The sequence below is a fragment of the Onychostruthus taczanowskii genome, unplaced genomic scaffold, assembly GCF_017590055.1.
Source record: "Onychostruthus taczanowskii isolate IOZ18803 unplaced genomic scaffold, ASM1759005v1 scaffold20, whole genome shotgun sequence".
Taxonomy (NCBI): Eukaryota; Metazoa; Chordata; class Aves; order Passeriformes; family Passeridae; genus Onychostruthus; species Onychostruthus taczanowskii.
Window position 1 is genome coordinate 3579650 of NW_024499240.1, and position 16359 is coordinate 3596008.

Genomic DNA, 16359 nt, shown 5'->3' on the forward strand with positions numbered 1-16359 from the left:
ACCTTCTATAGACTAATGCATGATGGTGGTTGGTGGTGCAGGTCTGGGGTTGGTGGTGCAGGTCTCTTATCAACTACCTTTAAAACACAACAACCTCCCTTGCAAAAATGCCCTGAAAGAATGTACAAGTTCACTCTGGAATCCCAGGCCCTCTCCCTGAATTTTGCCCTACAAAGCAACATTTTCATATGAGATTAGCAGTTAAAGCTCTAAAAACACAACATATAACCAACCATTTATCAATTGCAATTGCTATGCAAAATAAATACTAAATCTTCTTGTATATTTAGCATATTATGGCTATTCAAAAATATTCATAGTCACTTACTTAAAAAAGGAAGTTACAAAATAGAATCAAATCTGCATCCATGTGATTAGGATTTTTAATTAAACATGCTTATAAACAAGAAATAGGAGCAACTTGCATATTATTTCTAAATAATAACTAGCTAAAAAAATTTAAGCACTATGTACAACAATAATTTATTTTACCTATCTTGTATTAAGTTCTTACAGTTAAACATACCCTTATAGTGATTAAAATGAGGTGATAACACTGATAAACCTTTTTAAAAGCAGTATAAACACAGCAGTCTTTGTACAGTACCAGAAATGGTAACTAAATGTTAACAGAAAACCTGAAAGTCACACAATTCTGCTACTCTTTATGATACTTCTCAGAATTACAATTTAAGATGCTCACACCTATATACAGTAAGCACTAAATCAATGTCCATTTGTACAATTATTCAGCAGACTTGTTACAATTAATTTCATTTATGGTGATAAGCTTTACAATGTTATCTGCTGTGCTTACTTATAACTGAAGGCAAAGAGCTCTGAAACACCTACAAATGTTATGAAAGACTAATGCTTCAATTATCACTGTTTTACATTATCTTTAGAACAAAGAAAATTACCTAGCAGATAATTATGCAAATTCATTTTTAAAACCCAGTCTTTGAAAATCAGTAATATAGAAGAAGTAAAAGTGATCTGCAGTATAGAGGGCACTTCTCACAGAGATTCTAAAAAGCTTGTGTTTCATCTGTGAGCAAAAACAATTCTAACTTTGATAAAGGAGAAAGTAATCAGGGGAAAAAATACAAGATTACAAAGTTATTGCTACAAATACCCAGGAGAAAGAACCAGAATGAAATAAAAATAACCATGTCAGTAATAACCAGATCTGGTATATTCTATGCAATGTGAGCTTGCAGCACCTGGGTTTCAGCAAGACAGGGACTTCAGAAAAAAAGGGAATTCACTTGTTTATTGATATTATTTGAAGCTTCAAGTCACTGAAGAATTAGTAATCAGTAGTTTTATGGAAGGTTTTCTTTCAATAAAGTTTTGTGGGTTTTTTAAATGGTAAGACAGCTCATTAATCAGTCAGATGTTAAAAAAAAATTATACTAATGAACTAATTTCCATAGAAATTCAGATTCACTGTGACAAACACTGATAGGAAGGAAATTACCACTGAGTTTAAAAATGAGCAATAAAGTAATCAGTCTTCATTTTCATGTTTAAAATTTGCTAATAGAACAGAATTTGGGTGACTTTTGAAAGTTCAAGTTCCAGAAATTATTGAATTTTTGGTGGTGCTCTACGATTACTATAATTCAGTTGCAGTCTTCTGACTGTGATTAAAGCACTACTAAAATATGGGCTAAAAAAATGTTTGGCAGATCTTATGAATCACATCAGAACATATATATGTAAAGAAGAACCTCTTGGCATTAAAAAAATAATTTTGAAAGGAAAATTGGTTTCAACTACTCAATATTAAGGAAAACACCAAAGAAATAACAAATATATTATATTGGCTTTAATATAAACCAGTCTTAAAATTGCAAAGCAAAGATCAGAAGCATTACTGGAAAAATGTAGACCAAAACTTGAAACTTCTCGTTATACTCACTATCTTGGGGCTTCATGCTAAATTGGTCACTGGAATTTATATTGTTCTCTGTGTCTGGGATTCTCTTGTAAGAGAATCTCAGTAGATGTTTCAGATTCAGAATTTGGCCCAGGTAAAACAAGAAGTCTTGTGTTACTAGCTCTGGGAAAGCTACTTGTAGAAAGGTTTTGTCAGGTAGTCATTTTCCACTGGAACAGAACAACATATTAGTGATTTTATCAGAGAAAAGATTGAGCTAATTACTAAATAAACACTTTTAACTTATTAAAAATAAGTGCATCTTCTACCATTATTCACCTTATTTTTCTCCAAGAATTGTTGCCTGCATATGAATGAAGTACCCTATGGTAAACCACTGCCAAAGACAAACCTCACTGCCAGTAGGGGATGGTACTCAACATTTCACACCACTAATGAATGTTACTCAATGTCACATTAAGCCACAGGGAATTCCAGCAGAAGAGAGATGTTAATAGCATCACACATTTCACAGTGCAGTGCTTTAACCCATAGGGCCACAGTCTTAACAGGAAGGCAGGCCACTACACGCTCTCAGCCTCCACTGGCCTTCACTTCATGTAGAAACATTTTGTTTCCTTATTAAACCTAAAATTCAATCCTTTTGTATTTTAAAACCAGAATGCTATGTTTGGCTTATAACAGAACCAAAACAGCCTTACCATTTGCCTCTCTGTGTTACTTTTGATTCCTTGCAGTACCTCTCTGAACAGTTCTAGTCTTTTCTATTATTTTCATATATTTCCTACCTGCGCATTTAACCTTGAAGTCCCTCACACTTTTAACTCTGACTACACATCTTCTGAATTACATTTGTCATCCACAGATTAAGGGCCATGACTGTTCATTCTGACTACACAGAATAGGCCAAAACCCCTCATTAGTTCTTCCTTCCTTGTGCTCAAAATGCCTTTGAGAACTGCTAACACTTCTTTAACAGTTAAGTCTGAATGAAGAATTTAAAGTAATGAGGAATGTATTAAGCCCAGGGTAGATTGTACCACTGTCAAAATGTCCACTCAGAAATCAAACTTACACTGCTGCAATTACTTTACACTTCAGGAATCAACACTCTCAACAGATTTATTTGCATCTAAAAGAGTAATGTTCTTCCAGGCAATATTTTTTCAACTGAGCACTTAACACTTGTAATACATCTTCAGATTTTCAACAAGTAAATGCAAACAGACTGTGCATTACAAACCTCTTCCACACAAAACTTACAAATAGAAAAATAAGTGACAAGCTCTTTTTTTCTCGCTTTCTGGCTTCCAGGAAAGAGTATTCTCTTTCCCATTTGGCCCCCAAACAGAGCAGCCCACTCTAGGGGCCTTGCAGGTAAAAGAATCCTGAAGAATCATCTTCCATCCACTTTGATGTTAGATTTTTGCCTAGCTTAATTACATGTCAAACAGCCTGAGGTTTTGGAATGTTCAAGGAGGAAAGGCTGAAACTGGAAATTCCACCTCTGTTCCCCCTCACTAATGTAGAAAGAAGCAAAATTCAAAGTTTAGAAAAAACTTTAGCTTATTTTCAAATAACGCCCTATGATACTAAAAAGCAGCATTCTGCTAGCAATTATAATAGGAGAATGAATATTATTTAATAGGCAAGAAAAATATCTGTCTGATGAAAGTCTGATGAAATTATGGTAACTTTCATATATCTCAATATGATATTTAACCTTCAGTCCTTCTACACTCTTTAAACTTCATTACATTTAATACAATTTATTCAGATTTTTAAAAAAACCACAGCACACAAAATTTATAGGTATTACACAAAGTAGAGAAAAGGTTTATCTGCAGTTTTCAAGCCCTTGCAACACAAAACATATTTTGTACCTACATATTTCTAAATTAGATTAAAGAAGTAATTTTTACTGGCAATATCAACAAAAAGACAGTACAAATGTGCCTCTGCACCCACTCCACATGACTGCAAGATCTTTACAGACAGATTGATAGGCAGACAGAGGACTAGTCAAGGGACAACCTGAGGCATAAAAGCTCAAGTGCCAGATATACAGCAATGCATTGATAAAAGGGAAGTGTAGGATTTCTTTTACTGAATTATCATCCAATTACATATAACAATATTATTAGTAGTATAATAGCATCTACAGACTCAGCAGCTGATCAAGAACTCCTCGTGCCTTGCACTGTACAACCATGTAACAACAAGAGCCATGCCCTGGATAGTTTGCACACAAAGACAGCAGGCTCTTGAACGCCCGGGGGTGCGCCAATTGCAAGAGGCTAAATGGGCCTGCTCTTCCTTTCACCAACACAGATTCATATTTTATTTTTAATCTGTTAGCACTCAAAAAAAAGTCACAATCCATGAGAGGCACACTGGTTTGCTGGTGTGTTTATTAGACAGTACAAGAAACAAGGCACATATCAGATTGTTTGAGGGTGGGAGGCAGGGGCAGTGGTAGAAATGTTTAAGGACTGAACTTGAAGCAGGAGATCTGCTTCTTCACCAGTACTGGCTGGACTTATTTTTGAGTAAACCACATTCTGTGTTCAGCAAAATGACAGGTATCAGAAACTATAATAAATAAGTTCTACTCTGACAGGTAAGATCCAATGCCTACATTTGAAATTTTTACTCACTGATTTTTTTAAAAAAACACTTTAAAATTCAAGACCAAAAGTGAACATATTGTCTTTCATTATGGACTTAGAAATACCATGTTTCCCTGCAGCATCAGTATATTTTTATGGTTTGCCTTTACTTGCCAAGCAGCAAAAAAGCCCAGCAAAATCTACATTACATTCTGTGCTTTGTACAGATATTTGTCAGCTAAAGCAATTGTTAAAACTAAAGAATCAAATATCATTTTAACAATGCTCACATGCAAAATCTTTGATAAAAATGCTTAAAATCATTGTATTCAATGTTAAACTATTTGTTTTCAGTTAATACAGTTATAAAAGGGCTATAGATTAATTTCTGCTAATGCCCCAACATAAATCAAAGAATTAAAGAAATTCAGGATTTTAATCTACTGAAACTAAGCAGGAAAGCTTTCCTGCAAAGATAAAAGGGTTCAGATCTCCTGCAGACAAGAAGTTCAAACGAATGACACTGTAAATGCTTCCTAGCAACATTAAAGATATTCATAATCCTCATCTCCTCTACCTTGCTCCAGTTTCATTAATTGAAAAAGCAGCAAACAGACTGATAAAAATGGAAGTGGTTTATTAATTTGCTCTTAACAAACCTATTCAAATTTTTTTTTCCATTTTAAGCCTGAATCAATAAAGAGAACAAACTTTTTTTTTCTTTTTTTTTTTTTTTTTTTTAATATACCACATATGGACCTCCTAGGAAAAAAAAACAAAAAAACCAAAAAAAAAATTCAGTTTTAATGTTTTCTTCTTAAGGCTCTGGTATTCAGAACAAAAATAAAAATGGTTTCTACATTACCACTTTCAAACCAATTATTCTGGAAAAAGTAAAAAAGAAATAAGATATTCAGTCTTTTAAAGTTGTTCACATTGATTCCAAATGTAAAAACCCCAACCTTATAAATTTAAAACCATGACAGTTTATTTATCATACATGCTCACAAAAAGTACATATCCATACTATGTATCTTTCCCATCATACAGTACCACAAACAAAATAATAAAAATTAGGTTACTTTATAATGTCTCAACTCACTTTTTTAAAGCAACAAATAAACTTTTACTATGTTTTTAGTCCTATAACAAGGCAGGAATAAGAAATAATCCTTTTAAGCAAGAACTAATTCTAATAGACAGGTGGTGATAGTCCTTTCTACTGATAAAGTCAATATTCTTTATATTGAACAGACCAGGATCCTTCTTTCATTTAAGTCACTGACAAATTTCTTGTATTTCAGTGATAACTGAGGGTAAGCCATTAATTTTTCTTGGACACCTTCTTTAATCTAAACTGTAAATAAAGTACTTTCCAGGAGGACACTAACAAAAACTATTTGTACTCCTCAGAGATTTTAGTAACATTATTATCTGTACGGCCAAATTCAAGAGAACCAGTACTTGCAGTGTTGCTGAAAGATTAACCTTTTCAATACAAAAATGTGTTTCAGACATTACATGTGAAGAACATGTTCTGCCTTCAACTGGATAACCCCACCCAGTTGCCTTGCCATTAGGTGTCTTAATCCACATAAATCAGTTGTGACTGTGTTAGTTGGGGAAGTGAAGCAAGAACTGTGGATCTCTAGGGAAGCATACACCTCCCAGCTCTCCCAAAGCTTAGTAGCTTATTTTTCATGAATGGCAAATTAAATATGCAAAAATCTGTTCTAATTGACCATATGACATAAAGAGGAAGAAGAACATACAAACACCACAGAAATAAAGACAGCCTCAGTTACTCACAGAAGGAAGCATCCCAAGCATTTTCATAAGAATGAACCTTGCTAATGGCCCCAAGGCTGCTGTAGAATAACAATTGGGTAAGAGAAGGTGGGGGGGAATATGACCAAAAGAGGAGAATCTTCAAGACTAGGAAGTATTTACAACTACACAGTGTGTGGAAAGTGGGAAAAAAAAAAAAAAAAAAAAAAAAACACGAAAAAAAAACAACTTAACTTAGAGAGAACATGTACAGTATATATCACTGAGAAAATCAGATGCAGTAGCAGATGATAAAACAACCCTCTCAGGAAGCTTTTATCGTTTTGAAATCCTGTACAATTTTAAAAATAAATTTACCAACCCATATGCTGTTTTTTCTCAAAATTAGACCCCATGCTGAGATGATGACCTGCATTCAATTCTGTCATGCTCTCCTGAAAGCTGATGAGTCATTGTAGCATTAGGAACTGGCCTCAGTAAGAGCTTTCCAGTGCAGCTGGTGACTGTGAAATTGTTTCATTTTTGTATTTGTTTTCTGTATCATAGAATGAAAATGGCTATGCAACGTATAACATTTTGCCAAATTATAAACCTTACTATAATTTTATATTACAAGTTATTAAACGAAAAATGAAACCTGCCATGCAAAAAATAAACCACTTTCCCTTACAGATAATAAACATGGTAAGCACATAAAATGAAAGTGATTTCTGTCTTCCCCCCCAGAACCCATATCCACAACAAAATTCTTTAGCATCATACCAGTAGGACTCTAGATTAAAAAAAAAAAAAAAGACAATTTAAAATGTGTAAATGTGTCCCAAAGCTTCACAGGGCACTAGTAATTTCAAAAATTGCACCAGTTACTCATTGCAAACTAAACACGTGGGATCATTGTCAGAACAGCAGAACTGACGTGTCAGTACAGAGTAGAGAGACCACATGCTACAAGCATCTAATGTGCCTAGACAGACATTCTAACGCTGCTTACTACTGCCCATGACATTGGGAACTACATTTATTCCTTTGGATGCATTAACACATCACATTTCTCCCTCATTCAGTAGTGACTGTTTCAGTTAGCAGCTAATGGCTGGTCACTCCTTATCAAGCTTTCCAAGAAGGAAATTCCATATGGCCAGGCAGGCCTGAGTAAATGATGGATCATAGAATCATAGAGGAGTTTGGGCTCAAAGGGACCTTAAAGATCATCTAGTTCCACACCTCCTGCCAGGATCACCTGAACTAAAACAACAATGTTGACTGTGTGCTCACACAAAATGCAGTTTTATCTAAAAGAACCTGAACGAACAATAAGAATTAAACAGTCCTTTGGCTGTTTCATTTCTAAATGTAGCATATTTTCTTTCTAGTTTTTGGTTTAAAAAATAATTTAAGAAATCCTTTTACACAAATAGTAATATTAATGAGTGTACCACATTAAAAAGACAGTCCTTGAATTCATCAGAAGAAGATAAATATAAGAAATATCATCTTCTCCTGAAACATCACTCTTCCTGTCAATCCAAATGGAAGTATTTTACCTATAATTTCCCTAAGCATCAGATTTACTCATCCATTTTGACTTTTTAAGGATGCTTGATTCTGCTGTGATTCTCCCTTCATTAGTGGCTGCTGGCCACTATGTTAAATAATTCTTATTTTAAATAATTCATAAATTATTATTATGACATAATAATCAATAAATTTGTATTTTAAATAATTCTTTAAATTACAATAAATTAGCTAGCTACTCTAAGCAGCATTCCAGACACAGAAGTTAATAGCAGGGAAGAACTTCTCTAGCTGGTGTAGCTGCATAAGCGCTACACTTGCAACGTGCCTGGAAACACAAAAGCATACATGTACTGCACCCTATGTCCTTACATCCAGAAGCAAGCACAAAAAACTACAGGAAAGGCATACACTGTCTCCCAGGTATCTCCGTGGTAACACAACATACAATCACGTGGCTCAGAGGACTGCAGGCACTTGCCTACAGGTCTGTAACCTTTAACTTGGAATCCCCTCCTCATAGCAATACTTTTCCATCAGTCTTTCACAATGTCTGCTAGGAGAAGATTGCAACCACACCTGTTATATTGCTGTTCAGAGAGTCAGTATCTCCACACAGCCTGTGTAAAGACAAGATTTTTCCTTTAACAGAGTGATCTTTTGGGGCTCTAGCTTCCTCTACTGTCTTACAGGATTTAAGTCTCTGAGAATTCTTAACTCCTATCAGAAAAAGTTGCATAGCCAAGAATTAAAAAGTTTTATATAAGCTTTAAAGTGCATTCTGAGGCTGACTTCACCCAGAAAATTAATAACTGCAGAGCTAACAAACACAGCTCAAATATTCTTATAGAATACACCACAGACTTTGTCACTCATTTCAGACAAACTGGAGGTTTTTTTCACATGAAAGGTTTTAAAAAGTATTAGACATTGCAGCAGTAAAAGTAATTTTCATTAACATACTAGAAGGCCAACAAGAACTGCAGCAACACTCCATGTGCTTGGTTATCATCCAATTCACTTCCTACATTGCAGGTTGAGAACAGCCCTACAACCCTGCTCAAAAGTGAACATGTGAGCAGCCCCATTCAAGTCAAGCCATCTGTTTACTCAAGACAACTTTACAAAAGGGTTTCCAGCAGCACTACCACATGTTCATAGCTCTGATAGGACTACTGTTGTTCCCAGTATGGTAAGGTTTTTAGCAGCAGCATTAGAGTGGTTGCATGGCCACCCTGACTTACCATAGGAAAATGGAGTGTCTCTTTCTTACCCTCTTTCCCACACCTCTCCTTGTGCATGATGCCAAGGTTCCCTTTATTTTCTAAACTCCAGACACTATCAGGCCTTTCTTTCTGCATGCTGCTCAAAATCCCTAAGCCATAATTCCATAGGTCTGGTTTATTTTTCCCACAGGTTTCTAAGTGAAGGCAGCTCAGAAAAGGTCCAATGAGCAGTGGCACAAAGGAAGTACCAAAAACTCAAGGTTGTCAGCAACAGGAGCATGGGACACTGGAGAAGAGAGGAAGATGAGTGGGGGCATCCTGCTCATCCTGCATCACTTCTTATGAAACTGTACCCTTAGATGACAAGGTATGACAGGGGCTTGATCAGATCAAAATGGGTATTGAATTATACGAACTTGACATAGTAGATTTCCTTCTTTGGGACAAATCTGGGACACATATGACTGCATTCCAGTTCTGCAGGCCTTATACTTCCTCAAAGTAAACTGAGCTTTCTGTGGTATATTTATTTGAGTTGATAATGTGCACCATGGTTTCTGAAGATAAAAACTGTTACCTAGATTCTAAATACATCAGTGAATGTATCAGTTCCTGGGATATCTTGTGGACTATGCCTTCTTTTTTTGTTGTTGTTTTTGTTTGTTTCTTTGTTTTGGTTTTGTTTTGTTTTTTTAAGAGATACCACAGAGCAAAACTAAAGCCACAGCCTTCTTGGTCCACAAAAGCATGACCCTGCAATCCCCCTTAAAGGGAGTCCCAATTCCCCATTCTCTGACTTGACTCAGCAGGCTGTAGTAACATGACCTGGCTGTGCCAGGAAAATAACTGGGCAGACATGCTGCTGCTGTAAAGTCCCTTTTTGCTGAAGATCTGGCTTCTTGATTGTAAAATAAAGGCAACTGATTAATGTTAAAACTATAAAATAGAACAGGTCATAGAAACAGAACCATTTCAGTCAACTTTTATATGTAGTTTCATTAATCCAAAACAAAACTTGTAACAGCGATCCTTTGATCTCTAATCCACTTTAGGCATTGCAAAACAAAGAAAACATTAAAACCCCTGAAACCAACAGTAAAAGCTTAAGGAATACACTAAAGGCTATCCATCTAATTTAACAATTCTATTTTTACTCATTAAACTTATTTCTTATTCAACTGTTCTGTAAGTGTACCAAGTAAAGGGAGAAAAAAGGTGTTAAAAAATTAACAACATAACAAAATGGACTTCAGAATGGATCTCAAACAATTAAGAGCTATTTAAAGAGATGTTTACTCTTCACTGAATCACATTTTCTGTCTTAGATCAGTACAACTTGATAATTTCTTTGAAATTGAAGGAATCACACTGGGTTGACTTAGAAAAAACCTTGTTACTCTTTCATCTAGAAACAGCTCAAGGTATTTTTAAGAACAGTGTATTATTATCAAATAATATAAAGAAGCACTTTAGTTTTAAATAATTTTTAAAGTAGCTCTTTTATCTGCCACATTCAGTAAAAGCTATTAAAAAGAACCTGATAAATTATGATTATCATCACTAATTAGTCAAAGTAGAATAAAAACCTCCACTTCTCTTTAAACAGAAGTCAACCTCCAGATCCTTAATTAGAAGGGACCTTTAATGTTTTTCAACAATGACAACTTCTAGAAAGTGTAAGTTCCTTGAAACAGCCAAAGTACTATATGGTTCCAGTGTGTTTTAAGTAGAGCTCTGAAAAAGATTCCACTCCTGCTTAAAAAAGTGGCAGTACAGTGTGATTCAAGTTACGTATTTGTCTATCTGAAAAGTTACCACAACCACTCAGATCTAAACATAAGTATTGTAGAAGACTGAATGGATCCAATAACATAGATAAAATAAACTACGTCTACAACATGCCTGCTTACTGCTCAACTAAAAAGAAGAGTATTCACATTCAGAAGGACCTCCAGGTTCAGTGTTAAAGAACGAGAAGCTGAGTGCGAGAAGGTGCATGGAGGGGAAAGGCTCCAAACAGTACTACAAGTGATTTCATGTCAACCCAGGAAGTCCAAAAGGAAAAGAATTAAAAGGCTGTAATGAAATTGCACTCTACCTTTACCCCAAATGAATCTTTGCTATTTCCTGCAAAACACATGGCAAGTAAATCTGGATTAAAGTAGGATTTCATTGCTCAAATTTCCAATCAGCTCAATTTATGAAAGAAGGTTTTGGTTTGTCTTAGAGGGAAATAGAAGCATCGCACACATCATACATTTATCTTACTTGAAATCTCCTTGGATGCTCTGTCTCTGTTTGTCTTCACTCCTGTAGCTTAATTATTGACTGTAATTCTAGCATTTGGCATAGAACCTAAATCTAACCAGGTGTCATCCCATTACTGCTTTCAATATTTAACTAAAATTGTGGGATTTGACCCATTCTTTGATTTAGCTGATTACTTAGCAAATACCTGATATGCTTTACTGAACAGAATACAGAAAAAGAGTGAATTATTAAGAAAATTCAAGAGATGTACTAGAATTGGGCTATTCATTAAAAAGAACAAAGAAAAAACCGCTAAACCCCTGTTAGTGCACAGAAAAACTCATTAAAATGTGAGAAGACTATAACGTGTTTCACTGACAGACACTTGCAAATTGGCAGGCGTCACAAAGTAAACCAGTTTAGAAGCCAGGTAGGTGGACACACAGTGCAATTTGTGCTCTTCATTTTGTGTGAGTACATCTCCAAGAGAAACCAAGAAAATTGTACTAGCACAGGATTATGAACACTGAAATGCACAAAACCCAGTAAATTGTATGTCAGGATTGCATCAGTATATTCATACTTCTTGCCATACTTTTTCCCTTCCTGTTACTTCTAAATCTTCGGTCCCCAGTCACTCAAGTCTCCAAACTCTAGGTCTTGGCAGGGGTGGAATGTAACAGACAGGCTTCTCTGTCATTTAAAAGTGTACAGTGCTGTACAAGGCAGTATGAATAGTGACTCTGACCTGTCGCCCGTAGCAACGTCACTGTACATCATCCTACAGACAAATTAAATAGTTTTGAGTGAAGACATTGTCTAAAAAACACTGAATTATTAATTTGGAGATTGAACTATTACAATGCCTTATGGAAAATATGTTTCTGCAAGACTTCCAGAAAGAACTGCTGTACCTCTTCTCTACTTGATCTTACCATACCTATTTCTTAATGGCCTGCCACACTTCATGCAAATGTTCATTGTGATTTCTGATATATCTTATCATACCATATGATTCATTATTAGAATAGCCTTCATTCTCAGCCTAATAGAGACCTCATAATGGTAACAAATTTTAGTTGTATTTGCCTGGGATGTATCAAGCTGATCATTTATCAGAGGTGCAGGATACAAATCAAATTTGGTGCACTAACATCCATCCATTGTCTCTAGTTTATGGCTGAGAGTGAAGCACTTTGATATTTCTCAAAACAAACTCGAGCAACAGTCCTGTGATGCTCTGCTTGACACTACCTACTTCACTTAACTACTTTTTAGATTCCAGTTACACTTTTTCTGACAACAATTACCCCACAGACAACAAGACCTATAGAGTAAAGGTTGGAGAAACAGGCCCTGCTGGCAATTACAAAACACAGCATTTTTATTCTGTTTATGAGCACTACGGCTACTCTCAGTAAAACCAGAATTAGGTAAATTGAGGAAGAGTACTATCATTTGAGCAAGTCCTTCGGTGAAATTCTTCTAGAAACATCCATCTTATATTGGGAACAATCAGATATTGCCAACAAAAATCTCAAAAAACATCAGTGAAGTGCCTTTGGAAATACTGAGGATTAGGCAAGATAATAGATTTTCTCCATTTTCCTTCAAAGGCTTGGGATTACTTTCATGGTTCCCCAAATTTTCTTTTGGAAATAAAGAGTCTGACACGATCCCAACATTCAAGGAACTGTAACTTAAGGTTACCAAATGTTTCACCATCATAATCACAGAGCAGGCAAAATTGCTATCCAGGTATTTTGCTACTATCAGTCACCCATTACTAAAATTATAGTGTTTGATTTCCACAGTTAACTTACTGCGGAGCCAGGGGGGAGGGGAGAATGGGAGAAAGAGGGGGAGGAACACCATAAAAGTAAAAAAAAAAAAATTCTGTACTTCTAGTACCTATGGATACTAGTTCAAAGCCTCTCTCTGCTTATTCTGTCATGTCTTTTATCAGGTACGTTCTGGACAATCAGAAGCAGCTGCAGAACAACAACAAAAACATTTTTTTTTTGATCTGTACTGCAGGTTCCATTCTATCCAATGTAAAATAATAGTGCATAGGATTAATTCTGCCCAATGTGACCTCCTTGGCTGGAGTTTTTGCAGGTCTCCAGCACATTAGCTATCTCTTATTTCCCTGTTCATAAGTGGGAGCTGCTAGCAGCAGTTGCTGTATAATTACTTAGTTGATTCTGTCTAAGGAGCTTAAACTAAGAGTTGAGCAAAGAAAGCAGATTAACAATTTGAACACACACGTAATACACAGACACACACAGAATCAGCAGGACTGCAGGTCAACACGCAGGGCGGAGGAAGTGCACTTTAGCCACTCTTGCTCCAACAAGACAGGCTTGATTTTCAATGCAAGGCAATTAAACAGCGTGAAGAAGGGGAGGCAGGAAGATCGGCTGCAGTCACAGCCGGAGGAAGGACTGGGGCACACGGCTACTCCATCCCTAGCAGCCAGATTAGTACCGGAGGAGCGGCACTCAGCCTGCTCTGCCAGTCACATGCTCCTCGATGTCGCCTAGCAACAGTAAAGCCCAGAGAAAAAGTTCTCCCTCTCTCAACTTCAAATCTGCGTCTGAGACCGACTGAGGGGAGCTTATTGTGCTCCAGACTAAGCATCTGTTTCTTTCTTATAGCCTTCTGTAAATGACTGCATATACCCACACGTACGCAAGCATGCCCATGCATAACCCCCTACCCCCCCCCGGCCCAACCTGTCTACGTGCAAGTGCTGCAGCCTGTGCACTCCTCACCAAAAACAGCTCTAGGTACAATTTTAGTGGTCACCAAACCAGCTCTTGGAATGCAGGTGAACTCTGCTCTGCAAAATCACCCGTATTTCAGTAGCAAGAAAGGCACAAAGATCGCAAGGAAAAAATGCAAAAAGTCTGGGGTGATTTTTTTTTTTTCTTTTTGGCCTTATTCACAGCCAGTAATCAGGACTCACAGAAGAACCTGCCTGCTTGCATTTCCGTAAAACCATGAGTTTAGACCGTGGAGCTGCAAAGTCTGACATGTCCCTCAAAATTTAGCCACATTTGTGTGTTGCTGTCTTACACAACTAGGAAAAAAAAAAAAAAGTTTGTACAAACGAGAAAAACAATCAAAGGAAGCATCCTAGGATAATATAAAACCAAGATGAAGTGAAGCTAAAGAATCGGTGGTGTTTGCAGTGCTTTAAAGGCGCTACTTACTTTTCCACAACAGAAACCCACTCCATCAAATGACTCCTGGAAAGAGCCAACTATCTCCCCTAGCTAATAGAAAGAAGTCCATGAATCAGCGCCCGTTAACCCTCTACTTTCAGGCACTTTGTTCTTTTTCTTATAAAAGTCCCCGGAGTAGGGATATGCTCCTTGCAGTACAATTCCCATTCCGGAGAGGCTGGAGCATAGCGCTTACCTTGGCAACTGCCCTGCATCATGCATGCAGTGAATAATATGAGCAGTTTGCAAGCAGTTGCTGCTCTTCCATCCATCCGATGGTGAGGTCCCATCTGGGCTGGGATGCTCCAGCTTCCTCAGAAGCTGGCTCCTGGACTCCGGGGTGCTGATCTGCACAGCAGCAGCACAAGGAGTCTGGTGTCTTTTTCTTATCCTGCTAGTTGCAGAAGAAAGGCGTGTTCGCCTGTTGAGACATCGCGTTTTCTATAAACTCCCACCCTCCAGACATTGCATAAAGCTCTTTATACCCGGCGGCCCCGGAACCAGCATGAGGGAATCAGGCACTGCTCCAGGCCCTGCAGCCACAGGCTGCCTCTGCCCCTCCTTCCACACTTTGCAGGATAGCCAAGATGCTTCCAAGACCCTGCACTTTGCTGACTTTGTATCAGAGTCCATTGGTGCTGTATTTAATGTGCTCATCTGTTTTGAGTAGCTCTGGGAATTGCAGGTGGCAAGTGAAGTATGTCACTGGTTTTTGTGTCCCAAATGAATGCTCCAAATAAGAAAAAGTATTTTTTGATAACTGAAAAAAATCCATCCTCTACTCACCAATGCAGAGGTAAAGCTTAGACCTTAGTAGTCCTCACACAAATACTATGAAAGGAAAATGTAGGGATGAAACTTACTTTTGCACTTTCTTAGCAGATAAAATCAGTTTGGTAAAGTGCTTTGCCTGTGAATTCTCAAGATATCAGCTGAAGACATGCTCCTTTAGTTCTAACTTTCCAACAATGTGTGCAATACACAAAGAAATATCTCCTCGTGTTTTACTGCTGCCATTTCAGGAACCATATACCCACTAACAAGGGAAGAGCAGTTTGTAGGATCACAGGGAAAAGATAAAGACTAACGTCAGGCTGGAATGCAGCCTTGGTAAAAAGGACAAACATTTTGGAGGCTTTGCTTGCAAGATCAGAAGCATCATATATAAAACGTGTGAAGTTAAATATTTTTTTAAATATTAGTCAAAAATAGGCCTTCATATAGGAAATTTATGCCAAGCTGTACTTTCACACATACACATGCATGTCAATAGTGACTATTGTGCATACATATCATGGGAGGAAGACTGGTCTATTTGTCTTCCAAGAGGCTCTGTCAGATTAATTTTAATGACACCACCTTTATAAATACCACATATCTTTTGCATTAGTACCATGCCATGCTCATTATACTGCAATGGTTGTTTGCTGATGCTGCAAAAGAACTTATGCAATATTTCAAACCTTAACTCTTCTTTTTGCCATGGATTGCAAGTTCAATGAAGGGGTTGAGGTGCCTGTATTGTTCCTGCAGAAGTTGCACAGGAACATGTTGCTGCTTATTAGCAGACTGTGATTTCTCTCCAGGTCCTGTAGGACGCTAATCCCTCTAAACCTTTCCGTAAAGGCTTTCTATCTATCAAGATAGTAAAGAGGGGGGGTGGGGAGAGAAGATGTGGAGCATAGGCTTTTGCAAGGTTGTGATTTATGCAGGTTCAGGGCTGTTTGGTGTAGTGGTACGACACAGCACCGGGGTCAAGCCACAAGAAACACTGGGGGCAGATCAGAATATTCAATTAGCTTCCTGGCACCTCTGAATCACAAAGAGAGGATAAGATCTCT

At 37.1% G+C, this 16359-nt stretch overlaps 1 protein-coding gene across 1 annotated transcript in view; it reads right to left on the bottom strand.

The window, feature by feature from the left end:
• Positions 1-14808, bottom strand: part of LRP2 (LDL receptor related protein 2) — a 112671-nt gene extending 97863 nt beyond the window's left edge. Inside the window, exon 1 of the mRNA XM_041403338.1 lies at positions 14715-14808. Within this exon, the coding sequence (XP_041259272.1) occupies positions 14715-14808 (94 nt within the window). The remainder of the gene's footprint in view (positions 1-14714) is intronic.
• Positions 14809-16359: the final 1551 nt, after the last annotated feature.